Raw genomic sequence first — 27,280 nt, forward strand, 5'->3', positions numbered from 1 at the left:
CTGGGCGTGACGTATATTAGCAGCGACATTGCCTTTATTATGTATACAGTTTCAAGGCTTTTGCGGCCACATTAATTCCATTTTCTCCAGAAACTGGCTGTATCAAATATGAATGGACATCATTAACGACGCACAGCCACTCCCCTGACAGAAAGGCCTGGGTGGTCGGTTTATTTTTCAAACACAGTTCTTATATGAAGCGACCTAAAATTACCCTATGGAGATTTCACTGCAAATAAAAAAATACATGAACCTGTGCATTGGCGCCCTCTACTGAAAGTGACGTCAGACTTCGGTGCTCTATATTTATTAATTATTGTTAGAGAATGATAATGTGGTACGAGTATGCATGATAGATTAATACAATAAACTGGTGACGTATGGTGATCACATACATCAGGAATGGAATTACAAAGTAATTGAAAAGAGGCACAACATTTGTCAAAACAAAAACTAAAAACTAAACAAGAACCTTTCTCTAATCTATTACCTTATATCTTTGGGTTATTGGTTAACTATACGTTTAAACATAGATAGTACATTTTTCATATCCGTGTTTCAGTAGAACTTAATTTCAATAATCATTTGAATGTAGTTTTTATTATAGTGTCAAATAACATTGTTGTTTGAAGATTCTTTTTATACACACACCCAGCGTTTCCCCCCCTGAGCAAGCACTAATTATTGCTAAAATATAGAACTATATTGGGAAGAAGTCCCCATATGGGTTTTTCACTTTCTACTCTGAGATTGGAGGAATAACTTCTTGCACTGCATAATTTCATTATGCTTTAAGTAGCATGTGACGTGTCAAATTAGGGGGTTTTCATGATTCTGAATCCATTCCAAGCATTCGTTTTGCACAAAAAACACTCCTTGGACTACATTTGGCCATAGCCCAAATGTCACCAAAATGTGCTGATCTCATCATTTGAGTACGTTCTCATTTCACTCCACTAGTCAATTCTCCAAACATAGCAGATCCACAAGCCAAAAATAGCCGCCTGTAGATTTATTAGCTATTTTTGGCTAACATTCCCACCAAATTAGGGATGCTGTGTGTTCCAAGTGGTTAACAAAAGTGCCATTTAAAAAATATTCTTATTATCGCGATAATATTGTTAATACCGTCCCATCCCTAATCATAAGTATTCTATGAGTTCTTGACATAATTGACAGTTGACGACGAGTGTCACAGTCCCGCCCCCGTTCATGACGACGCCAGGCCCAGGAAATAATTCCCAATGCATTTTCCCCATGGACATTTCAAAAAGTATTTATTTAAAGTCCTTTTAAGCGTCGTACGAAGCCAACACGAGTCGTGACAAATCATGACAACAAACAGTATTTTGGACCAAACAAATAATTACAAAGAAGAAAAACAACAAAAAAAGTGTTTATTTCTTCTTTCTAATTGATGAATGAACGGGGAATTATTTTCCGGGTCTCTCGAGGGGGGGCGGGACTGTGACTGTCTATAGCGTTTTCTCAGAGCCTGTTAGTCACAGTGCATGTCAGGGTGGGAGACGGTCAACCAACAACAGGATGAATTAGGATGCTAAGAAAGCTAAGTGTGTGATACAGAAGAAAGCAGGAGAGCAGGTCGACCTGGTATGTAGGCCTATGTCAACAACACCACTAGTATAGGCCTACTGTAGCAGTTTTTCTCTTGTCTGGAGGTCAGGTCAGTATTATAGAAATTACATTTGACACAAATTGACAGCTCCAGGACATGGGGTCATTTATTTTAAGGCTGACCAGTCTGTAGCTCAAAACAAGTGGTATCACAATGTTGGCATTCAAATGAATGGGGGATGGGGAGATGTTGGAATAATGTTAATATTCTAAATGTAATCATCATACATGCAGGGTACAGGGTTCCTTCCGCACTCGTCCTGATTGATTGATTGATTGATTTAATACGTATTAGTAAACTAAATGTGAAAAGCACACGCAATAAAAGCTATTTGTATAGGCTGAAAGGCTAGAACTAGAAAAAGTGCCCTTCTGGGCACAGGTCTCCACCAGGAGGATAAGAGTACTGTGTGTGATGTTTGGCAAAATGTTTAGGAGTAATATAATCATGTTTTGTGTGTGTGTGTGTGTGTGTGTGTGTGTGTGTGTGTGTGTGTGTGTGTGTGTGTGTGTGTGTGTGTGTGTGTGTGTGTGTGTGTGTGTGTGTGTGTGTGTGTGTGTGTGTGTGTGTGTGTGTGTGAGACGCGGCTTGGCCTGTTGTAGTGCCACCATGAGGCTGATTTGAAAACTGTCAAGTGGCATTTCTTCCTCAGCCTAGTGGGAATAGGCATGCACAGTTTCACCGCAAGCGGACGCTGCGTTGAGGAGTTGTGGCAATTTGTACAAAACGGGTACAAAGCGGGCTACTCTGAAAGGTTTAGAAGCCAATCGTAGGCAATGAAGGTGGATTATGAGAAATCAAACAAACGAGTCTTGAGTAATAATTAGAAAATGTGTTTTACATACGTCGGCCTCCTGGTGGCGCTATAAAGAGCAGATGTGAAAAATTCCAGGCAAAGGTTTTGCCTTGGCCTCTAGTGAGTTGGCATACAAAGTTATCCACAGATCCGTGCAGTTAGAGGTAAAAACACTTTTGGGCGAGTTATAGCGCCACCATGAGGCTGAGTTGAAAATGTTCACGTGGCATTTCTTCCTCAGCCTAGTGGGAATGTGCATGCACAATTTCACGGAAACCACACGATGTGTTCATGATTTGCAGCATTTTTTTTTTAACTGAGCATTCCTGCGAACTTTGGAAGCCAATCTTAGCCAATCAGGATGGAGTCTGAGAAATCTGAAAGACCCGTTTCGTTGAATGGCTCTAGAGAGACTGTGTACCAATTTGCGTGATGTTTGGACAAAATCTGTAGGTGTACTGTCCAAAAACTTGCTTACAAAGCGGCCTCCTGGTGGCGCTATAACAGGCCGTTCTGGAAATTCTGGGGCAGAGGTTCATCGTTGGCATCCAGGGATTGTGTGTGCAAAATTGACCGGGTTAACGGTGCCAGAGATTAGCTGTTCACAGACGGACGGACCGACGGACACACACACACACACACACACACACACACACACACACGGACACACGGACGGACGGAGTGCAAAACATACTCTCTCCCCATGCCTTCGGCCTGGTGGAGACAAAAATGTCCCGCAGACTTGTTTCCAGTGGTCTCACATGTATTCCCCCATGACACGATACATGAAAGACTGCTTGTTAATGGTAATGTTGACCCACATTCTGAACTAACACATGAGCTCATGCACTTGTAGTTAGCATATAGGCTAAACACGGTTTAGCTAGCATGTGTGAACTACTGTGTTCCAGACAGTGTAACGTTAGGGTCAGGGAGAGAGAGAAAGAGAGAGGGGCCTTGTTGTTTCGAGTTTTATATGTTCCAACGGAATAAAAGTCAGCACAACGGGTTCACATTTCTTTTGAAAGGTTTCATGACATTAATTTTCATTTAATTTTAACTTTTGAACATTCAGTGGATTTTTCTATGCGCTGGGATTTCTTCTGTGTCTGTGAAGCCTTTTGAGCTGCAATGAAAACGGTGACATCTGCTGGCAGATTCCTATGTCATATATGGGATTTTCTGTTTGTGACAGTCGGCAGGAAAATCAGAGCACTTTGTTGAAAACCCCAGACCTCAGAAAATCTACTGAATGTTAAAAGTTTGAGCTTGTAGGTCTGCTATTTTTGAAAAATCGTGCAAATGTGGCATAAATCTTTGAATATATATTCTGATATGCCAGGGACCCCCATAATAAGAGAACATTTATTTTTTACCGGTCTATAGTGATTCTCAACCATTTTATTTATTTGACAGGGACAACGCTCATTAATCAACATGTCAGTTTTGTCACATCAATGTAAATGGGCCAGAGTTAGCCAAAGCTAAATTTCATCTGTAGTCCCTGGGCAGGCTCTTAAAAAGTGAATGATAAAAGAAAGACAGAGTGTAGGGCGCCTGCACACAACACCATGCGTTGATGCCATGTGTGCATATGTTTAGGCACCCATCACTACGTCCATACAAAAACAGTACAACAGATAAAAGAAAGACAAAGTGTAGGGTGCCCGTGCACAACACCATGCGTTGATGCCATGTGTGCATATGTGCAGGCACCCAACACCACATCCATACAAAAACACAGTACAATACAGATAAAAGAAAGACAGTGTGGGGCGCCTGCACACAACACCATGCGTTGATGCCATGTGTGCATATGTGCAGGCACCCAACACCATGACCATACACAATACAATACAATACAATACAGATCAACATGGTACAGGGGACAGAACAACTGCAAAGTGAAATGAGAAATGACACCGAATACTAATTAGTTACTCATGATTACAGATTTGAATTGTTTTTAGCCACCTTTTCAGGTTGAATTTGAAGGTCAGATAGTTGGAAGTCTCTCTTACTTCTGTGGGGAGACTGTTCCAGTGATGGGAGGCTCTAACAGAGAAGACTGTTTTACCAAACACACTACATCTGATTGGCACTTCACAGTCCCCTCTGGTAGTTGTCCTTGTTGCTCTGTCACCACTGTCCCTTCGATCTATGAACTGGTTCAGTGGTGGTGGTGCAAGTCCATTTAAGATCTTAAAAATGAGACAAGCATCTGCAAAGTGTTTGAAGCTGTTAAAATTAAATAAGTTGTACTTTTGAACTATGTGGCAATGGTGGTAACGGATGGACTTTTGGTCAAGTGTTTTTAATGTCTGTTTGTACAGTGATTCTATGGGTTTTAAAGTTGTTGTCTGTGACCAGGTTGTGAAACTGTACGTTATGTGTGAAAAACATTAGCTGCATCAGTTGTTAGATATGGTCTTATGTGTCTGAAATTAGATACATTGAATTTGATTTTGTTGGCTACATTTTTTACATGTTTTTTAAATGTCAAGTTTGAGTCTAGTGTAATTCCAAGATATTTAAATTCTGATACTATCTAAATACTACTACCTTCAATGAGAATGTCAATGTCAGGGTCTGTGGAGTTACGTGAAAAATACATACAGACAGTTTTTTTTTTATTCAGATGCAAACATCAGCCAATCTGATACGTGGCCCATGGCTGCAGTTAATTTATCTGCTGCTAGTTGTTTGTTTTTAGCGTGTATATAAAGAACTGTGTCATCTGCATACATTTGTATGGAGACAGTTGGACAGACGGAAGGCAGATCATTTATATATAAACTAAACAGGATAGGGCCCAGTATTGATCCATATACATATATACATATATCCATCCGTATACCAGTACCAATATGAACACTTTGGTTCCTGTTTGTTAAATATGAGTACATCCATTTGATTGCTTCTTTAGAGAAGTTAAAGGAGGAGAGCTTTGACAGGAGTACCTGATGGTGTACAGTGTCAAATGCCTTTTTGAGGTCCAGAAATACAGAACCCACTATGCCTCCTGCATCTAACTTTGACTTTACACTTTAATTTCAACGATCCTCAGTTTGATATGCTGTCTGTCTGACCCCCCATTTAATGGCATTTCTATCTCTGCAGGGACCCCAGTGTATATTGTTAAAGTTAATTTAACTCTGAGTGTACAAATGGAACATGCACGCACGCACACATACACACACACACCACTATTACAGATCCTTGTAGTTTGAAAGTGCTGACCAGATTCGAGCGAAAAGGGAGAGTTGTACTAACTGTATGAGAAACCACGCTGTCAGCACAACACTATGTGTGTGTGTGTGTGTGTGATGTTAATGATAGAGCTGCTACTGTAACTCTCTTCTAGACATCTGCAAAGACACACACACACACACACACACACACACACACACACACACACACACACACACACACACACACACACACGTGCACACACACACCTGCAAGGACTTCCTGTGTGTGTGTGTGTGTGTGTGTGTGTGTGTGTGTGTGTCTTTTTTAAAGGCTTATCTCTTTCAAACTATTTTCTCTCTTTTGTATTTCTTTGTGTAATCGCCCCCCACATGCACGCACACACACACACACACACACACACACACACACACACACACACACACACACACACACACACACACACACACACACACACACACACACACACACGCCCCTCTGGTTTCATGTCTCCTCTCTGACACAGATTGTTGGTGGGGGTTTGGACTAGATTTTCCTGTCTTAGCCCCCCTCTCCTCCCCCCCCCCCCTCTCTCTCTCTCTCTTATCTCTCTCTCTCCATCTGAACACCCACCCCTCACTTGTAAATGTCTCACGCCTCTTTCGTTGTGTGTTTTCTAAGAACCCGGCGTGATTTTAGAGCACACGCCTCTGTCACCCAAAAAAACCCGTCTACTGCTGACTCCTAAAATCTCAGACCCCCGGTTTTCAACCACAGATTTACCTCTCCTCTCCTCTCCTCTCCTCTCCTCTCCTCTCCTCTCCTCTCCTCTCCTCTCCTCTCCTCTCCTCTCCTCTCCTCTCCTCTCCTCTCCTCTCCTCTCCTCTCCTCTATGTGGGAAGTGAGGCCCCATGAAGGCCCTAAAGGACCCTCTCCATGTATGGCTATCCAGGGTACGATGAGGTCAGTGTTGTGATCGTCATATATGGAGACGACCATATATGGAGCATGTCACGAGGCGTGATGGACTGACTGACATAATTAGTGTAGCCCATGTGTAGCCCAACACAATTGCACTCTTCAACAACAAGGCAATATACAAGTGTTTCAGCATTAAGACAGCTTTAATTAATTTTAATTAATTAATTAAAATTAATTAATTAACCCATGGAATGGTGCATGAACCCCCACCAGTGGCGCTGGTCCCCAGCTGGCTCTTATAGTCAGGATGCATGCTGGTCCCCAGCTGGCTCTTATAGTCAGGATGCATGCTGGTCCCCAGCTTGTTCTTATAGTCAGGATGCATGGTGGTCCCCAGCTTGTTCTTATAGTCAGGGTGCATGCTGGTCCCCAGCTTGTTCTTATAGTCAGGGTGCATGTTGGTCCCCAGCTTGCTCTTATAGTCAGGGTGCATGGTGGTCCCCAGCTGAATCTTATAGTCAGGGTGCATGGTGGTCCCCAGCTGGCTCTTATAGTCAGGGTGCATGCTGGTCCCCAGCTGGCTCTTATAGTCAGGATGCATGGTGGTCCCCAGCTGGCTCTTATAGTCAGGATGCATGGTGGTCCCCAGCTTGTTCTTATAGTCAGGATGCATGGTGGTCCCCAGCTTGCTCTTATAGTCAGGGTGCATGGTGGTCCCCAGCTGAATCTTATAGTCAGGATGCATGGTGGTCCCCAGCTGGCTCTTATAGTCAGGGTGCATGCTGGTCCCCAGCTGGCTCTTATAGTCAGGATGCATGGTGGTCCCCAGCTGGCTCTTATAGTCAGGATGCATGGTGGTCCCCAGCTGGCTCTTATAGTCAGGATGCATGTTGGTCCCCAGCTTGTTCTTATAGTCAGGATGCATGCTGGTCCCCAGCTGGCTCTTATAGTCAGGATGCATGGTGGTCCCCAGCTGGCTCTTATAGTCAGGATGCATGCTGGTCCCCAGCTTGTTCTTATAGTCAGGGTGCATGTTGGTCCCCAGCTGGCTCTTATAGTCAGGATGCATGTTGGTCCCCAGCTTGTTCTTATAGTCAGGGTGCATGGTGGTCCCCAGCTGGCTCTTATAGTCAGGGTGCATGGTGGTCCCCAGCTGGCTCTTATAGTCAGGATGCATGCTTGTCCCCAGCTGGCTCTTATAGTCAGGATGCATGGTGGTCCCCAGCTGGCTCTTATAGTCAGGATGCATGGTGGTCCCCAGCTGGCTCTTATAGTCAGGATGCATGCTGGTCCCCAGCTGGCTCTTATAGTCAGGATGCATGCTTGTCCCCAGCTGGCTCTTATAGTCAGGATGCATGGTGGTCCCCAGCTGGCTCTTATAGTCAGGATGCATGCTTGTCCCCAGCTGGCTCTTATAGTCAGGATGCATGGTGGTCACCGGGTCAAAATCAGTTGAAAACCCCTGACCTACATTATGACCAAGTCCAAAACAAGGAGGCTATATATGGGTTTATAGGTGATCCTAGTGGGCTGACCGTAGCCTGACCTAAGCAGAGACATTTCTGGCCTAGATGGGAGGGTCGCGCCTCAGAAATGCGCGCACCCTGATTGGATCTCATCGATCTGTCCGTCACCCCCGGCCCCTCCTCTCCCCCCTAGTGCAGCGCTACGTCACATCATTTAGAGCGACGCCCACCCGGAAGGGTTGACTCCCACTTTTAGACTGGTTCAGCCCACGGCTTTTTCCAGGCTTTCATCTTTCGCGCAGATGAAATGAAAGCCTGGGTATCGAGGCTAGGCTGACCGTGTCATTTGTCTTAATGCTAGCTGGTCCTGGGTCAGTTTGACTGTATCATTGTCTTATTGCGGTCTAGCTAGCTGGTCCTGCGTCAGTTTGACTATATCATTGTCTTAATGCGGTCTGGCTAGTGGCTAGCTGGTCCTGGGTCAGTTTGACTGTATCACTGTCTTAATATGTCTGGCTAGCTAGATCAGTTTGACTGTGGTCTGGCTAGCTGGGTCAGTTTGACTGTATCATTGTCTTAATGATATGTCTGGCTAGCTGGATCAGTTTGACTGCGGTCTGGCTAGCTGGTCCTGGGTCAGTTTGACTGTATCATTGTCTTACTGCAGTCTAGCTAGCTGGTCCTGCGTCAGTTTGACTGTATCATTGTCTTAATGCGGTCTGGCTAGCTGGTCCTGGATCAGTTTGACTGTATCATTGTCTTAATGTGGTCTGGCTAGCTGGTCCTGGGCCAGTTTGACTGTATCATTGTCTTAATGATATGTCTGGCTAACTGGATCAGTTTGACTGTAACATTGTCTTAATGCGGTCTGGCTAGCTGGTCCTGGTTCAGTTTGACTGTATCATTGTCTTAATGCGGTCTGGCTAGCTGGTCCTGGTTCAGTTTGACTGTATCATTGTCTTAATGCGGTCTGGCTAGCTGGTCCTGGGTCAGTTTGACTGTATCATTGTCTTAATGCGGTCTGGCTAGCTGGTCCTGGGTCAGTTTGACTGTATCATTGTCTTAATGATACGTTTGGCTAGCTGGTCCTGGGTCAGTTTGGAGACGAGGCAGGCCCTACACTCTGCTGCCATGCATCCTGATGAATAATGTAAAGTTGTTCTTGGAACGCCAGACCACACACACACACACACACACACACACACACACACACACACACACCTACATACACACATACACACCACACAGTCACACACACACACACACACACACACACACACACACACACACACACACACACACACACACACACACACACACACACACACACACACACACACACACACACACACACACAATATTAGTGTCCCAGTTGAGTATGGGAGGGCAACGCGGTTGAACTCCACTGATGTTGTCTTCTACTCCTGTCTTGAACAAATTCAAATTGGCTCCTGACTGTTCTGCTATAATTATCTGGTTGGATGCAAATTATTTCACTGGAAGACAGGGGGAATGTACACACACACACACCACACACACACACACACACGCTCACATATTCACACTCACACACATACACACACTCAAACACACTGTTGCAGTTCACATTGGTACAGTTGTGTCTTTAACATAAATACATACATTTGGTGTTCTGACTATATTGGGCTGAATGTGGCTTCTTGTTTGTGTGTGTGCGTGTGCGCGTGCGGGCGCGCTCCTTCCAGTCTTTCCTCAGAGTGTATAGCTTTCCTCTTGACGTGACTATAGCAGAGAAACGGTGTGCGAGTTTGACCTTTCACCTCAGAGTTTGACCTTTTCCCCCGTCCCAACGATGTGTGTGGTTTGTTTATTCCTAACGCTGTAGTCCTCAAATGTTAAATGTATTACATTCAATGTAAGAAGCACGGGGCGGCTTGACTATTTACTGAATTATATTGACCCGCTGCAAAACAGAGTGCAGCGCTACTGCAGCCGTGACTGTCGAACGCTATTCACATTACCATACAAATTAAGTTACTGTACTGTATAGCCTGCGTGGAAACTTTGAAATGGCCCCCTCCGAGAGCTCGCTGCCCATTCCTTCCTCCGCCTTTTCCCCTTCATCAAAGGCCTGTTCAGAGGACACGTTACACTCACATTATACTCACTGTTGTGGCTCTATTGTTGGTTCCAAACATTTCCACAATGCCAACAAACCCACTGATGCACCCAGAGACTTTGGGTGTACGCAGATCAAAGAAACAGATTGTCCACAGGTTCAATGTCATTTTTGGTTCCATTTACTTTCCTTTCGAAGTGCAGTGATACTTACAATACAAACAGGCACATTCTCTCTTCCTTATATGGCATTATCTCTGTGCCGTGCCGTCTTTCTCTCTCTGTCTATCTGGTGAAAACCATTTGTCCACCAGGTGCATGCCGCTCCCCAATCACACCAGGCCTACTTATATACCCTCTGTCAAGCAATTAGGCCTGGGGAGGCGTGCCACCTGTTGTCCAAACAATAATTCAATTATAGCCCATCAAACCAATGCAGTAGCTACAACAATTGTGATAATAATGATAAATAGACATACAAACAGTGAGGATGGCTTCTACACTCAAGTTATACTCACGTTATACTCGCGTTATACTCACGTTATGCTCACGAGACTGGGCAGTGGGCATTATCCGTCTGCTTGCCGACGACGGGGGCTTCGTTCGACCGCAGGTGTTTTTTCCCGTTCGTTTTCTGTCTCCATCTCTAGCGGTCATGACTGTTCCTCGTTGTTTGAGTAGAAGTACTTCACAAGGTTGTCTGAGGAACACACAGCCGTGCTGCTGCCTGCTTGCATGTGGTGGAAAAAAGTATACTCGACATTTTTGTACTTAAGTAAAAGTATCAATACTGCAATGTAGAAATGTACTTGAATAAAAGTATTGGTATCAAAGTGTACTTAAAGTACCAAAAGTACAAAGTATTCATTATGCGGCCCGGAATGTCTCATTTCACAAAATTTTTAACTAATGTTCATGATAAAATACCACAATTTTTTCATACTCTATACTATAGAAAGGCTGTGGGCAGTTCAGAAACCCGTCCACCAGTGACATCATCGATGGTGAATCCAAGCTAATAGAAACGGCAGGCTTTCTTTTCCTGAAAAGTTGCAATGCAAAAGTTGAAGCCATCGTTCTCACAATAATAAAAATCTAAATATATTTTAAAACTAATCTTGTTTTAAAAAAATCTGCCTAATCATGATGTGTGTCTGAACTGCCCAAAGCCCTCCTATGAGACACAGACTGAGTAGGAAGAAATGGTGGTGTTTTATCATTAACATTAGTGAGGAAGAGATGTTGAAAATGGGTGAAGTGGTCCTTTCATGTTTACTGTGCCTTAAATATCTAAAGGTTAAAACAAAAATCGATATTTTTCTCTTCATATTTTGTCATATATTAAGACCCCAAATGAACTGCATTTGCATAGGAATGATTTCCCAAGCGTTTAGATCACTTCTCTCTTCTCTCTCTCTCTCTCTCTCTCTCTCTCTCTCTCTGTCTCACATGCACATGCACATAGACAGACAGGGGGACCCTAGCCATTTCATTTAGAGTATATGATCCTGTCGGGAGCGGATGATATCCTTACGTCATGTTGTAGTATTGTTTTGTAGTCGACAGGCAGAAACAACAGGCGGCAACTTTATTGAGGGAAAAGGAAGGTTCCTTCCTTTTTTCTCAATAAAAGCTACAGGCTACGAGAGCTTTTATTGAGGGAAAAGGAACCTTCCTTTTCCCTCAATAACGTTGCCGCCTGTTGTTCCTGCCTGTCGACTACAAAACAATACTACAACATGACGTAAAGTCGTAAACGATATCATCCGCTCCCGACAGGATCATACAGACTTTTGAAACAGAGACCATGCAGGCTTTCCTCCGAGGTGGTGGAAAGCCTGTTGAGGCGAGGTTAGGGGGACCCTTTGGAAACATCTGACATCAGATTTCATAAAAAAAAAGAAGTTTTCCCCTCGTCTCCCAGCTGTCAGCTGGATAATGTCACTTTTTCCCCTGCAGGGATGAACTCAGGACTGACTTTTAGAGACTTGACGCCTGTATTAACGCCTGTATTAACTTCTCTTAACATCTCTAACGCAGAGACTAACGTCTCTAACTCCAGTGTTGGGTCAGCTACATATAGCTTAACTTGCCCAACACTGGTTTTAACTATTCCTTTTAGTTATCTAATTATTGATTTGATGTTTTGCTCCAGTAAGAATTGAAGCTGGAATACCTGCACGTATAGTGGAGTAAGCAATATGGTCTATTAACCCAATTTGGGCGAGGAACCCCTTTTGGTGTTAGCATTATGTTATGCTTTAGCTATTGAAAAATAGCAGATCTACAAGTTCATAGCGCGCCACCGAGTGGCGCGCTACGAGCTTGTAGGTCTGCTATTTTTTGAAAAATCGAAGAACGACTGACATAGAAACATAGCTTTTTCAGAAAACTGTCATCTTCAAACAGACATCTTTAGAATCTGATCTCAGGTCAAAATGGGTTCAAGTTAATTGATAGGCCTATTAGCTATAATTCATTGCTATCTGCAGTGTAAGCTAAATGTACTGGCCCCGACATTGCCTAACTCAGAGACTTGATTCGACTAGTAGAGACAGTTAAACTTTGAATTTGATTACAGTTTGGCATTAGGACAGGTGTGAGGATGACATTCCATCTGTGTGATTACCTCTAGGGAAACTCTTCATTGTTGTCTTCGTAGCGCAGCAGGGACAATTTCACGAAAATGTTATAACTGAGGCGTGTGTGTGTCATGCGTGTGCCATGTGTGTGTGTGTGTGTCCTGCGTGTGCGTGTGCATGTGTGTGTATTATGAGTGTGTGTCGAACGCGAGATAGGAAGCTGTATGGTGGAGGAGGGGGGGGGGCGGGGGGGTGAGCTAGTCATTTGTCGATGAGAGTTCTCACTGTTCTTCAAAGAAAGAGAGGAGAAAACACAGATGTTCAGTTCAACTGTTGAACCTTAAAACAAACAAACAAAGCAAAAAAAAAAAAACCTGTTTGATTTTTTAGACCATTCACATCGTCTCCTTATACAGCCCCAGCGGGAGTCAGTCCTGGCTATGAGGTGACATATATAGGCATCACCGTGCGCCACGGGGTTCATGAGAAACTGTCCTCCTCAGACAGACAAACAGGGCTATGAGGTGACATATATAGGCATCACCGTGCGCCACGGGGTTCATGAGAAACTGTCCTCCTCAGACAGACAAACAGGGCTATGAGGTGACATATAGGCATCACCGTGCGCCACGGGGTTCATGAGAAACTGTCCTCCTCAGACAGACAAACAGGGCAGATACAGGGAGAGGATATACCGCTACAGTAGCAGTTAGTGGACATGAGCAGTGCGCAATAGTTTGTGTGAGTGTGTGTGTGTTTGTGTGTGTGTATACATGCACACATAATGTGCATGTGTGTGTGTGTGTGGTTCAGGGTGTGTCATTATATAGTGACTCAGCGCGCGCGAGAGCAACGTGTGTGTGTGTGTGTGTGTGTGTGTGTGTGTGTGTGCGTGTGTGCTTGTGTGCGTGTGTGTGTGTGCGCCCGTGTGGTAACTGGAATTTGTCCTGCTTCTTTCCGTACACGTCTTAAGGAACCGTCCTAAAATAACACTACACAAACCTGCTGTACCCATTCACTCTGTGAGCATCTCTCTCTCTCTCTCTCTCTCTCTCTCTCTCTCTCTCTCTGTCTCTGTGTGTGTCTCTCTGTGTGTGTGTGTGTGTGTGTGTGTGTGTGTCTCTCTCTCTCTCTCTCTCTCTCTCTCCCTCTCCCTCTCCCTCTCTCTCTCTCTCTCTCTCTCTCTCTCTCTGTGTGTGTGTGTGTGTGTGTGTGTGTGTGTGTGTGTGTGTCTCTCTCTCTCTCTCTGTCACTCCCTGTGTGTCTGTCTGTCTGTCTGTCTGTGTGTCTCTCCCTCTCCCTCTCCCTCTCCCTCTCCCTCTCCCTCTCCCTCTCCCTCTCCCTCTCCCTCTCCCTCTCCCTCTCCCTCTCTCTCTCTCTCTCTCTCTCTCTCTCTCTCTCTCCTAACCTTCTACTGTGTTGGCACTTTCCTATAAAGGCACACTATGTATTTTTCCTTCATGGAGATTCTCAGCTCTTGATGATGATGAGGTAAACAGCCTTTCATTTGAATCACAATTAGGCCCCATTTAGACTGCAGTCACATCCAGTCAAATCTGATTCAAATCCAAAAAAGAATCTCTCAAATCTCATCTTTTGGCCTCGGCCGTTCACAGTGCCTTTTTCCAGTGACCAGATGGGATCTGTCACAGATCTGTGTGTTCAGACTGGCAGCCAAATGAATCCAGCCTGATTGAATCAGATCTGTGCCACATCGTATACGTCCAGATTGGAATCTGATTTGTTTAATCCATTTTGACCTGAGATCAGATTCTAAAAAATGTCTGCTTCTACATCCTGACAGTTTTCTGAAAAAGCTATGTTTCTATGTCAGTGTTTCTTCGATTTTTCAAAAAAATAGCAGACCTACAAGCTCGTAGCGCGCCACCAGCTTGTAGATCTGCTATTTTTCAATAGCTAAAGCATAACATAATGCTAACACCAAAAGGGGTTCCCGCCCCCAAAATTAAATAAGTCTAAACACAAACAAGTCACGTGAAATCCGATTTCGATCAGATTACTACTGCGTTCAGACTGAGACAGATCTCCTGAAATCAGATTTGAGTCAGATTTGAAGTCACATTGGGAAAATGTGATTCCATGTGACAAATCAGATTTCAATGTTGATCTGATTCAGTCTATAGCTTTGGCTGCCAGTGTAAATGGGACACACACACACACACACACACACACACACACACACACACACACACACACACACACACACACACACACACAGCATAGCCAATCTGCAGGCTCACAACGCAGGCTTGGAAAGGTGTTGAAATGGTTAATGTAAAAAAATAAAGGAATTAAGTTCCTGTCACACAAAGATTTGGCAGTAATATCTCTGAGGATCCCCTGGTTTTGAAAATGTGCACAGAATGGGCGGCGGTGGCTCAGGGGTCGAGTGGCCGGATGGGAACCGCAAGGTTACCAGTTCGAACCCGGGCTCCCCCAGAGTTGGTGCCCTTGAGCAAGACTCTGAACCCCTGATTGCTCCTGATGTGCTGGTTGGTGCCTTGCATGGTTTCCGCTCCCATCGGTGTATGAATGTGTGTGTGTGAATGGGTGAATGTAATGCACAATCTATATGTATAGCGCCTTGGATAATGGCGCTATATAAATGCACCATTTACCAATGGGGACACCAGCTTTGGTAAACCTGTGAACCTGTTGGCTCCACCAGACTACAGCCTTTCTTGGAACCGTCCCTTCCTTGTGATATCATTTAGTTTTTTTTGTATATAAACAAAGTAAGCTTTCATATCTCCTCTGCTGCACTTGTTTACAACCCATTTTGGGACGGGAACCCCTTTTGGTGTTTTTAAGCATTATGTTATATACTGTAGCTATTTTTGAAAAATCGTGACAATGTGTCGCAAACCTTTGAATATATTCTCTCAAGGCGAATATTTTTAACTCAAATCTTTGCTTCTGGGGGGGGGGGGGGGGGCCCTGAAACTACATATTTTCAGGTGGGGGTCGGTGGCCAATTACATATATCTTTTGGGGGTCCTTGACATGAAAATGTTTAAGAACAACTGACACAGAAACATGTTTTTTTTTTTTTTTACTGTCATGATTTAGAAGGCATTCATAGAATCGAGCTCATGTCTAAATGGGTTAATCTGACTGCTGTGGCAGTTGCACGCTTTCCTCTGTACAAACACATTGTACAGACGGAGACCCCCCCCCCTCGCTGTCTTACTTCCTCTATGACCACTTAAAATACACGCTGTCGTGTTACAAAAATAATTAATTTTGAGCGGTTTGAACGGAGACAGAATCAATGCAGAGGAACCTGCGTACAGATTGGTCTGGCTATACAGTATATAGTGTATGCACATGTGTGACATCATCATCAAACCAGGAAGTTATGCAGGAATGCCTACTGAGTGGCAAAAACTACTTTATGGCCTCGACAGCCCCATATAACATCCAAACAGAAAGTCCTATCTGATTGCATTAAACAACGTTAAACAATGTTAACCCATTCTGGGCTGGGAACCGCTTTTGGTGTTTAAAACTAAGCATTATGTTATACTTTAGCTATTGAAAAATAGCAGATCGACAAGCTCATAGCGCCCTGCTATTTTTTTGAAAAATCGTGAAAATGCAGCACAAATCTTTTAATACATAATTTTTCTTATTTTTTCTTATTTTATTTTTAAATTGGTTAAACTCACTTTTCCCTCTCACTTTGCCACTCAATTTGCCACTCGATTTGCCATTCACTTTATGCATGCGTATATATACCCTCAATAAGTGTGGTGGCACTGTTTGTGTAAATGTTTATTTTTTGAGTGGTGCAACCACTCCAAGGAACAGCAATGTCCGTGTCCGTGTGTTCACCTATGTGTTCAGTTCACCCACCTATGTGTTTATTATGAGCACCAGTATAATGAGCACCAGTAGGGGCGCTGTTTGCCGGTAACAGTGAGAGAGAGACAGTGCTGCACTGTTGCCTGCTGAGAGATGAGAGAGAGAGAGAGAGAGAGAGAGGATGAGAGAGAGAGAGAGAGAGAGAGAGAGAGAGATAGAGAGAGAGAGAGAGAGAGAGAGAGAGAGAGAGAGAGAGAGAGAGAGAGAGAGAGAGAGATGAGAGAGAGAGAGAGAGAGAGAGAGGTTCACATGGGTGTTTTTAACGCGCATACCGTGCACACTGTTTTGTAATAAGGTTCATATATGGGATTTGTTGTGTGCTGCTGCTCCCCGTCCATGTTATTGCACTGGGCCCCGAGGCGCAAGTCCACAGAAGAGAGCAAAGAAAAAAGACAAATGAAAGACGTGGGACAAGACAAAGAAGTCTAGACTATAGGATGATAAGAACCGTCTGTCACTCTTGACAGTCACGACAGGAGGGAGTCGAAAACACACTCACACACACACACACACAGGCTGTTAATGCTGTCACCGTTTGTGAATGATGTCTTTTACAGTGGCTTTGTATGAACTCTGCAAGATCGTATATATATTTATACTACTACTACTACTTTCAGCAATAATAAATGTACACATTCTAGACATTCTAATGATCACAAAAATATATATATTTCGGACATTTAACTTTTTTAAAGGTTAAAAAGTGTTAAAAATGTTCAGATATTTTAAAGTTGTGTGGATTTCTGCCCCCTGGTGGTGTCCCCCATGTTGGCCCTGTTATTGTTGGCAAGAAATGTTTACACATTTCCCCAAATTATTTTCAAACGATAATGATTTTGATTTGTTTTTTTGCTTTAGCCGATCTACAAGCTCACAACGCAGTGTGAGCCTGTGTATGGCTATACTTTCATTGTACATTTCCTAATACATTATGACTGACTTATATATTCTATAATCTATATGTTCTAGACGTGTATAGGGCTTAAGTGTTTTTTGTAAAACTCGCAAGTCGCAATGTGTATGCCTGTGATGCTGCAGTGTTGCGTTTGACCTAAAACTTTATTGCATTTTTTTTTGAGTGGTGCAACCACTCCCAAGGAACAGCAATGTCCGTGTTCACCTACCTATGTGTTCGTTCACCTACCTATGTACCTATATGTGGCCATGAGCACCAGTATATAAATATGAGTACCAGTAGGGGTGCTGTTGTGCCAGAAACAGAGAGAGATAGTATTAGTGCTGCATTGTTGCCTGCTAATGAGAGAGAGAGAGAGAGAGAGAGAGGAGTTGCACCACTCAGTTCACACGGGTGTGATTTTTTGTTTTAGTCGTAGTTGTTTCCAAATTCCATTTAGTTCGAGTCGTATTTTACTTACTTACATTCTGAAACTCTCAGAAAAGTTTTTGGGAAAACGGGCCGTTTGCAGTTTCTCGGAGAGGGAGGGGGGGGCTGGGGGTGGGGGGGGGGAGATGGAGGGGCGCTCTCTCACTGTGACTCACCAGCTGTCAAACCTTCTTCTCAGACGACAGGAAGAATGGCAGACTAAGGAAAACAAAACACACACACACAGAAAGACTCGGTGTGACAGAAAGGTATTTCCGCAGATGACCCAAACCGTCATCCCATGAGTTCTGACACAGACTGCAGGTTTTTTGAGACACTTCTCTTGCTGCTATTATATACGGAACTCGCCTATATCGCCTCTGCTTGTTCCTGCAGCAATGTCGCAGGCGTGACATTAACACGTTGACTGCGGAGAATTGTGAATTGTGAAACTCGTGAAAATCCCAATCCCGATATACCACGATCTTTGTTTTAGCCGACACCGATACAGAATACCGATACCAGAGAATAATATTTGTAATACAAAAAGAAAAAGATCTTATTTTAAAGTCCACCGACCGGGAAGAGTGTTTATAGCTATCTAGCTATATATCTCGTGTTGTGTTTATAGCAGACTCCTCACTCAAATGTGCACTTGCCGTTTGGGCAACTCCAAAGCAAACTCCAAATGCCTCAACATTTTATTTACCTGCCATAGTGTCAACCCCTTACCCCTGTGTCGTATCGGTGGTTTGATAAGACTGGCATATTCGCTGATACCGATATGACCAGATTTGAACAAATAAGGGCCGATACATTACCGATACAGTATCGGGACATCTCTAAATCGCTGGGCGCTATGATTTAAAGGACCACTTCACCACTTTTCAACCTATCTTCATATAATAGGTCCTCACTTATAATCATGAAAAAATGGCACGATTTCTTTCTACTCAGTCTGTGTCTCATAGGAGGTCATGATCATTAGGCAGATAATTATTTAAACAATATTGTTTTTACAAAAATGTTTAGATTGCCATTATCATGAGAACGATGGCTTCCATTTTTGCATTGCAACTTTTCAGGACTAGAAAGCCTGCAGTTTCTATTAGCTTGTATTCCCCATCGATGATGTCACTGGAAGACGGTTTCTAAACTGCCCACAGCCCTCCTATGAGACACAGACTGAGTAGAAAAACATTGCGCCATTTTCTCATGATTACTTGTGAGGACCTATTATATGAAGATATGTTGAAAAGTGGTGAAGTGGTCCTTTAATGGATGAAATAACCCCTGGGCGTTCGGGGTGTTAATGACTGCAAAGCACACCCTCTCGTGTAATAATGCTTAATCGGCGGCTATACCGGAGTGCGGCTATACTCCTTCATTATTTGACGTCGCAGTCCACTCACATTTAGCCAGAGATCCACGCTGCAGGAGCCTCGCTTCTTAGTGGTGATCCTGCCACTACTCGCATAATCTCCTAGTTTAATTCGATTTAAAAAAGAAAATGTGGATATGATCAAATGTAGATAATGAAAACATATCAGGCATTTCCAAAAAGGAAATGCATGTTGTTTTAATTCATTCTGACCAGAAGCAGAGGGTTTTTAAAACATATCCCCACCGGCCATGAAAGTGAACGATCAGAGAGGGGATATTATCACATTCAGAACGGGAACCCCTTTTGGTGTTTCAAGCATTATGTTATACTTTTAGCTATTGGAAAAATAGCAGATCTACAAGCTCGTAGCGCAGCAGAACTACAAGCTCTTAGCACGGCAATCGGTGCCGCGCTACGAGCTTGTAGGTCTCCTATTTTTGAAAAATTGTGAAAATGTGGAGCAAATCTTTGAATATATATTCTTTCAGAGCGAACATTTTTAACAAAAATCTTTGCTTCTGGGGGTCCCTGGAACAACATATTTTGAGATGGGGGGTCCTTGTCATAAAAAAGGTTGAGCACCACTGACACAGAAACATAGGTTTTTCAGAAAACTGCAGCCTTTTTTGTAATCGACCTCAGTCCAAAATGGGTTATATCCCCAACCCCCCCCCCCCCACACACACCCCCACCCCAGGACATCCGACCCTGATTATAGCTAAAGTTTGCTATATTTTCCGCATTATGTTGTCGTTCCTGTATCCTGCCCACCACCAGAATTATGGGGATTTGATTCCTGCATGGTGCATCCGGCTTGGGCCGAACAAACAAACAAACACAATTTGCCTGTTTTTGGTCTTGGGTGGGAAGCAGGCACGTGGAAGACCATCTCTCTGTCATTGTAGCACCCATGCCAGACACCTGTTCAGAAGTCATGTTCCTCCATGCTTTACACCCACCCGGTGGAACTCCTTATTGTCAGGTAAAAATCACACCCGTGTGAACTGAGTGGTGCAACCCCCCCCCCCCCCCCCCCCCCCCTCTCTCTCTCTCTCTCTCTCTCTCATGCAGGCAACAGTGCAGCACTCTCTCTCTCTCTCTCTCTGTTTCTGGCACAACAGCGCGCCCTACTGGTACTACTGGGACACACAAAGCTGTCTAAAACAAATCCCACTCGTGTCGTGTGCTGCATGTGAGGGGCGCCTCACTCCTTTTTAAACAAACGCCGTATACTCTAAACAGACATTTAAAGTCCATATATAAGGCTCGGCTGCCACGTGACGTCAAGTTTAGTACTCTATAAACAAACATTAAAAAGGTCCATAGACTTAATTGGCTGCCATATGACTCCATTTAACTCATTTTGCGCGGTAACCCATTTTGGTGTTAGCATCACGTTATGCTTTAGCTATTGAAAAATAGCAGATCTACAAGGTCTACTTCTACATCTACTTGTAGGTCTGCTATTTAGAATCTGATCTCAGGTCAGAATGGGTTAATCAGACCAGTGTGTGTCCAGTGGAAACCTCGTATGAATCTCGTATGATCTACAAGCTCATAGCGCGGCACCGAGTGCCGCGCTATGAGCTTGTAGGTCTGCTATTTTGAAAAATCGGGAATACTGTATGTGGCGCAAATCTTTGAATATATATTCTTTCAGAGCCAAAGATTTTAACTCAAATCTTTGCTTCTGGGCGGGGGTCCCTGGAACAACATATTTTCAGATGGGGGATTGGGGGTCGGCGGCAAATTACATTATATTTTTGGGGGTCCTGTCAGGATTTAGAAGACATTTTGTAGAATCGTTCCCAGGTCAAAAATGGAGTTACGTTTGTATATCCGAACGCCTCGGCCCCGGCATCAACGCTTCCATAACGCCAACCAAAGCTCGGTGGTTTGAATCGTTGTGAGATCTGCAGTGGATCTTGTGTGCTCTTGTTAGGGGTTCTATGAGTGTTATAGGAAAGTTCTAGGTGTTAATGTCTGAGCCTCACACACGTAGCTGTGTGTGTGTGTGCGTGCATGTGCATGTGTGTGTGTGTGTGTGCGTGTGTGTGTGTGTGCGCGTGCGTGTGTGTGTGCGTGCGTGACATATCCTAGCCTGGCACACCACAGAGTCAATCTAACACAATGGCAGGTGGGGGAACCAAGAAACTGGCATGCTGTGTACGTGCAGGCCAGGGTGTGTCTGGAGCAGGTTAGTCAGGTGTGTGTGTGTGCGTGTGTGTGTGTGTGTGTGTGTGTGTGTGTGTGTGTGTGTGTGTGTGTGTGTGTGTGTGTGTGTGTGTGTGTGTGTGTGTGTGTGTGTGTGTGTGTGTGTGTGTGTGTGTGTGTGTGTGTGTGTGTGTGTGTGTGTGTGTGTGTGTGCGTGCGTGCGTGTGCGTGTGGTTCCGCTGGGCCTCTGGGCGCGGCATAAAAACTATCGTTGGATGGCTCGGGGGCTGGGGGGCACTTGTTTGTGGAAAATCTGGTCTGCTGAGATGTGTGTGTGTGTGTGTGTGTGTGTGTGTGTGTGTGTGTGTGTGTGTGTGCGCGCGTGTGGTGTGCGTGCGTGCTTGTGATATTGTTTATGAGATTGTAGGCAGGAGAACATGCCGTGTGTTAAAAAAAGCTATCATGTTTACATTTAGACTTGAATGGTCAATTTCAACCATTAATTGTATAATGGCATCCGGTAACAATAACGTATGTTGTTGTATAGTCACTGGTTTGTAGTAGTTATCAGGCTGGAACTACCAGAACGGAATTAGAATTACCCCAACAAAAACAAATCCCTGCGATTCAGGGCATCATAATTTTAGGCCCTATACCCAAACCAAACCCACCATAACAACTGAATAATGCTGCTGTCTAATATCACTAATCAGCACAACTGGTGATATTTCTAATGTAAATCCGTGTGCTGTCAAATCTTCTATTAACGGCCAGGTGGATGGCCCATTTCAACCAATTGCTTGGTCAGAAGTACTACCTAGTAGTAATATAAATATTTCTTTCCACTTCTGTCTTTTTGAGTGGTGCAACCACTCCAAGGGACAGCAATGTCTGTGTTCACCTATGTGTGTCTGTGTTGGTTAATGAGCACCAGTAGGGGCGCTGTTGTGCCAAAAACCGAGAGAGGGATAGTGCTGCACTGTTGCCTGCTAATATGAGAGAGAGAGAGAGAGAGAGAGAGGAGGCGGGCGGACGGACGGACGGACGGACGGACGGACGGACGGACGGACGGGGGAGTTGCACACTCAGTTCCCAGTTTTTTCCCCCTCCTTTTTTGGGCGACTCCCCAGTGGCACTAGTACCAGTGCCAACTTTAGCTTATATAGGAATAATTTGTTTGTATATTTATATCTATCTTCTATTCCAAGTCGTAGGAACTGGCAAGAAACTATATAGTAGTTCTACTCGATTCAGCATTTTCATTGAGACACTCGGCTCAGGATTAACGCATTCATCGTTTATTGCGATGATAAATGCATTTAGTAGTGTGGCTCTGCTCATGTGATATTACAGATGACCTGTCTGTGCGTGAATGTTGGAGCCTTAATTAGTCTTAATTAGTTAGCCTAATTAATTAGCCTTAATTAGTCTTCGATCTTATCGTTTATCTTATCGTTTATTGCGATGATAAATGCATTTAGTAGTGTGGCTCTGCTCATGTGATATTACAGATGACCTGTCTGTGCGTGAATGTTGGAGCCTTAATTAGTCTTCGATCTTCCCGTTATAAGTCTAATGTGTTGAATGCAGACATCTGAGCTACTGTGTCACATAGCATGTAGACTAGAGTGAACGCAAAATAGCGACTGCTTAAATGAACCCCCTGATGTACTGTGGGCGTGTGGGTGTGTGTTATCTTGAAAGCAAATGAGCAACAGACAGACTGATTAGTGGGAGTACATATGAATTAACTATTAACAAATGAAAGGGGGGGGGGAGATAATTAGAAGCAGCTTCCTGACTTCTGTGGCTCCATGAATTATCGCTGCGCTGGATTAATTGTGGAGCCAAAACAAAGTGGCGCCGAAAAACCGGAACCACTGACTGTTTAATGTCAGGTGAAACATGACTAACAACAGCTCATGAAATGTAGAAGACCTAGTCATACATGAGTCATACTGAGTACCTATAGTCCTGATTGGCTGCCACACACACACTGCTGTCATGTATTGGTTACTCGGGTCACATGACCAGGAAGCAAGGTAACATAATTTTTTAGAGACACCCAATGTGTGTGTAATGTAATGTTATGATTGACTGAGAACCGGCCGGTTGAGAGGAGCGTTCGTTGCTAAATAAAGAAACATTCACCTGACAAATATCACTATGTGATCATTTCTTGGTTTTTAGTCATTTGTTTTATTATCTGTGGCCTAGACCGGATCTCAGGTTTCCCTCCGAGGTGGAAAGCCTGGTGACGCGAGGTTACATCTGTACTGCGTGTGATAGACATACAAACCCACACCAGTGAACATGTGGGGCCACGTTACTGAATTATAAGTCATAGATGCCGGTGCAGGTCGGTGATGCTGGGGTGGAGCGGTCAGCAGGGAATGAATCATTTCACGTGAGAAGTGCATATTTGTATACGTCTTTAAATGTTCCGATGAATTGAAAATGGAGGACCCTGATGTAAACGAGTCTTTTGTGCTTTTTCTGGTTTTATCCTTGCATAGCAGTTTTTGTGTTGATCTGTGCTTTCGTTGAAATGTACCCATTCTAAAAAACAGTGAATAACATCATCAATCAATCAATCAATCGGCAGCAAAACAATGTGAAAGAGTGAACACCAGTCTGTTTAAATTAAAAAATCTAAACATCTAAAATAGCCGATCTACAAGCTCACCGATGCATCGCATCATGACGCATTGTGACCTTGTAGATTAGCATTTTCTCAAGGACCCCTGGGGGGTCTCCGCCTGGGTCCCACTTTAAGAACCTTATAGGCCTATGTCTGTCTCTCTCTCTCTCTCTCTCTCTCTCTCTCTCTCTCTCTCTCTCTCTCTCTCTTCTGTAATTAAAAGTTCAAGCTGAAGTTCAAGGCCAGAGTGTTGTGGGCAGAGGGGGATAAAGCTAAACCCTCATTAAAATGTCCCCTAGTCTAACAGAGCTGTCAGAGAGAGAGAGAGAGAGAGAGAGAGATCAACATGGAGTTCATTCCTAGAACTACTGTTAGTCAGTTAGTTGGACACACCTGCCCCCTGCTGGCAAAAGCATTGAAACTCATGTTCAAATTAGCTCTACAATGATGACCTTTGTGTGTGTGTGCGCACGTGTGTGTGTGTGTGTGTGTGTGTGTGTGTGTGTTGCACACACTTCAGCAGAGCAACAAATGATTAAACAAGTTACAATATGTGTACTGTAGCTATCGTTGACTCCAAATTGACTCGCTGTCTCTGCGTGATGATTCTATAGCAAGAGACAACACTCCCATTAATTCCCATTGTAACAACCAGCGCCCAGTGCCTCTGCCATTTTGGAGTGATGACCGCTACTTCCGGTTGCTTTAAAAAAAACGTTAAAAAGTCATGCTGTACAAACAAAAATATGTTTTATTCTATTCTATACTATCATATTACGGGGGTTTAGATCAACTACAAATGATTCCCGAGCACGGCATGGCTGCTAATGTTGCTAATGATGCTAATGTCACCGCTCCAAGAGATGGGTCAAGTGTGACCAAATCTGACTGAGGGACTGCCATTGTTTTGTTTTTGTTTTAATTTTCGTTTTATTCATGTTCATGTGAAAGCAGGGAATCATGACATGACACATATTTCAGACATGCTCTAGTATGTGAAGAGTCTGCCTGTGCTATTAACTCATTTTGGTAAAAAATAAAAGATGAAAAGCTGGAATTTGCGTGATGGCAGGCTCTCAGTCAAATCTGGTCACAAATGCAGAGAACAAATTTTGCGTATGGGACAAATAGTAGCTAACTTAATCTAGCACCAGTAAACATAGACGTCGTCCATGTGATGGTTGTTGGTCGTGCTCTATCCTCCTAATCTTTGTCCCCGTGTGTGTGTCCTGTCCCCCCCGCAGGTGGTGATGTCATCCGGCGAGGACGGTCTCATCGGGATCCCCTTCCCGGAGCACAGCAGCGAGCTCCTGTCTCGCCTCAACGACCAGCGCAGGGCGGGGCTGCTGTGCGACCTGACGCTGACGTCGCGGGGCGCGCGCTAACCCCACGCACCGCTCCGTCATGGCCGCCGTCAGCCTTGTACTTCCGCCGGCTGTTCGGCGTGGACGAGGAGGGCGGCGGAGGTATGGTGTTTTTCCTTTGACTAAAACTATGACGCTAAAACTGTTCGGGCTGTATTTTGCGTGTCTTAAGTACCAGGTCTTATTCCCTAACTTGAGTAAACTAAAGACCTGGAGGCGTGATCAATGCTCTTTGGCCACTCAGAATAGCCAAATGGCATTGATCACGCCTCCAGGTCTTTAGTTTACTCAAGTTAGGGAATAAGACCTGGTACTTAAGACACGCAAAATACAGCCCTTCGTCCATTACCTTTTTTTTTCACAGGGGAAAACTAAATTAAAAAAAAGCTATGATGACTAAGATTAAATATACTGAGAATTTTGTACGACATCAAAGCAAATGACATTTTAGTGAAAACAAGTAGGTGAAATTTGTTTTTGTGAATAGTTTGTTTTCTTGGAAAAACGACACAATAGGAAATATGCACAAAAACGACACCCACTTTTTTACTTGTAAAAACTGATTCTGAATCAACTAATCAACTGTGGATTTGTTGACTTGTGTGTGATTTTGTGTGACATTTAGTCGACTAAAACTAGACCAACACTAAACATTTCAGATGACAAAAATATAACTAACTTTTTCAGTTTTATTCTAAATCACCACTAAATGTAGTGTAACTAAAACTAACTTTAAGTTTTATTCAACTAGGGGGAGGGGACTCTGCGTTCTCTATGTGCCAGCTGGAATGTAACTAAAACTAACTTTAAGTTTTATTCAACTAGGGGAGGGGACTCTGCGTTCTCTATGTGCCAGCTGGAATGTAACTAAAACTAACTTTAAGTTTTATTCAACTAGGGGGAGGGGACTCTGCGTTCTCTATGTGCCAGCTGGACTGTAACTAAAACTAACTTTAAGTTTTATTCAACTAGGGGGAGGGGACTCTGCGTTCTCGGTGTGGCCAGCTGGACTGCGTGTCTCCGGACGCTCTGGACGCTCTGCTGGACTTCGCCTACACGGCCACGCTGACCATCCGCGCGTCCAACATGAGAGACGTGCTGCGCGCCGCCCAGCTGCTGGGGATCCAGTGTGTGGAGGACGCCTGCCGGGACATCCTGGGAGAGGAGGAGGAGGAGGAGGAGGAGCGGACCGGAGGAGGACACGAGGAGGAGCGAAGGGGAGGAAGGGAGAAGGAGGAGGAGGAGCTGGCGGCAATGGGAGGAGGTAGGCCCGGTCGCAGTTATTACATCCGTTGTCGGGTTCGTGTGGCGGGGGGCTACAGCGGAGAGCTCATTAGAAACATTAGTAACTTCATCCTGGGGGATCCCGAGGCGATCCAAGAGAGGCATCATTTTCGTAAATAATCGTCTAATCACAATTATCGCAATGATCGCAATTATTTTTGCTAATCGTCAAATGGTTTCCGTGTTGAAAATGTCAATACATTTTTCAACAACAGCAGAAATACCCGATCTATAAACAATTGATGTTACTTTGTAATTTGTCTCGGAAAGATTTGTTTCTTAATTATCAGTGTGCATTCGTATATGCGCACCATGAAGTGCTCAGGTTTTTTTAGTGCGCCGGGCGGTCTCGTCACACTGGTGTTTGACTTATTTACGAGCGACCGGTTTAGACTGGTCGTTTCAAACAGTTAAAACCCTAGGGGCCAGCTAGGCACTCCAATGTTGAAGCGCTGGGCCCTAGTGGTAAGAGGAAGGACTGCAGGCGGACCCGTGGATTCTTGACGAGGAAACCCCGTGCAACCGAGCGCTCAATGTTAAAGCCCAGCTGCACTTCC

At 44.2% G+C, this 27,280-nt stretch overlaps 1 protein-coding gene across 1 annotated transcript in view; it reads left to right on the forward strand.

Moving 5' to 3' along the window:
- Positions 1-27,280, forward strand: part of zbtb7b (zinc finger and BTB domain containing 7B) — a gene marked incomplete at its 3' end in the record, with an annotated part of 37,278 nt that overhangs the window by 7,163 nt on the left and 2,835 nt on the right. The window contains 5 exon segments of the mRNA XM_083762052.1: positions 25,320-25,457; positions 25,459-25,494; positions 25,496-25,541; positions 26,412-26,440; positions 26,442-26,703. Coding sequence (XP_083618178.1) covers positions 25,326-25,457; positions 25,459-25,494; positions 25,496-25,541; positions 26,412-26,440; positions 26,442-26,703 — 505 coding nt within the window. The 5' untranslated portion in view covers positions 25,320-25,325.

The sequence above is a fragment of the Protomyctophum parallelum genome, assembly GCF_964188405.1.
Source record: "Protomyctophum parallelum genome assembly, chromosome: 3".
NCBI classification, from domain to species: domain Eukaryota; kingdom Metazoa; phylum Chordata; class Actinopteri; order Myctophiformes; family Myctophidae; genus Protomyctophum; species Protomyctophum parallelum.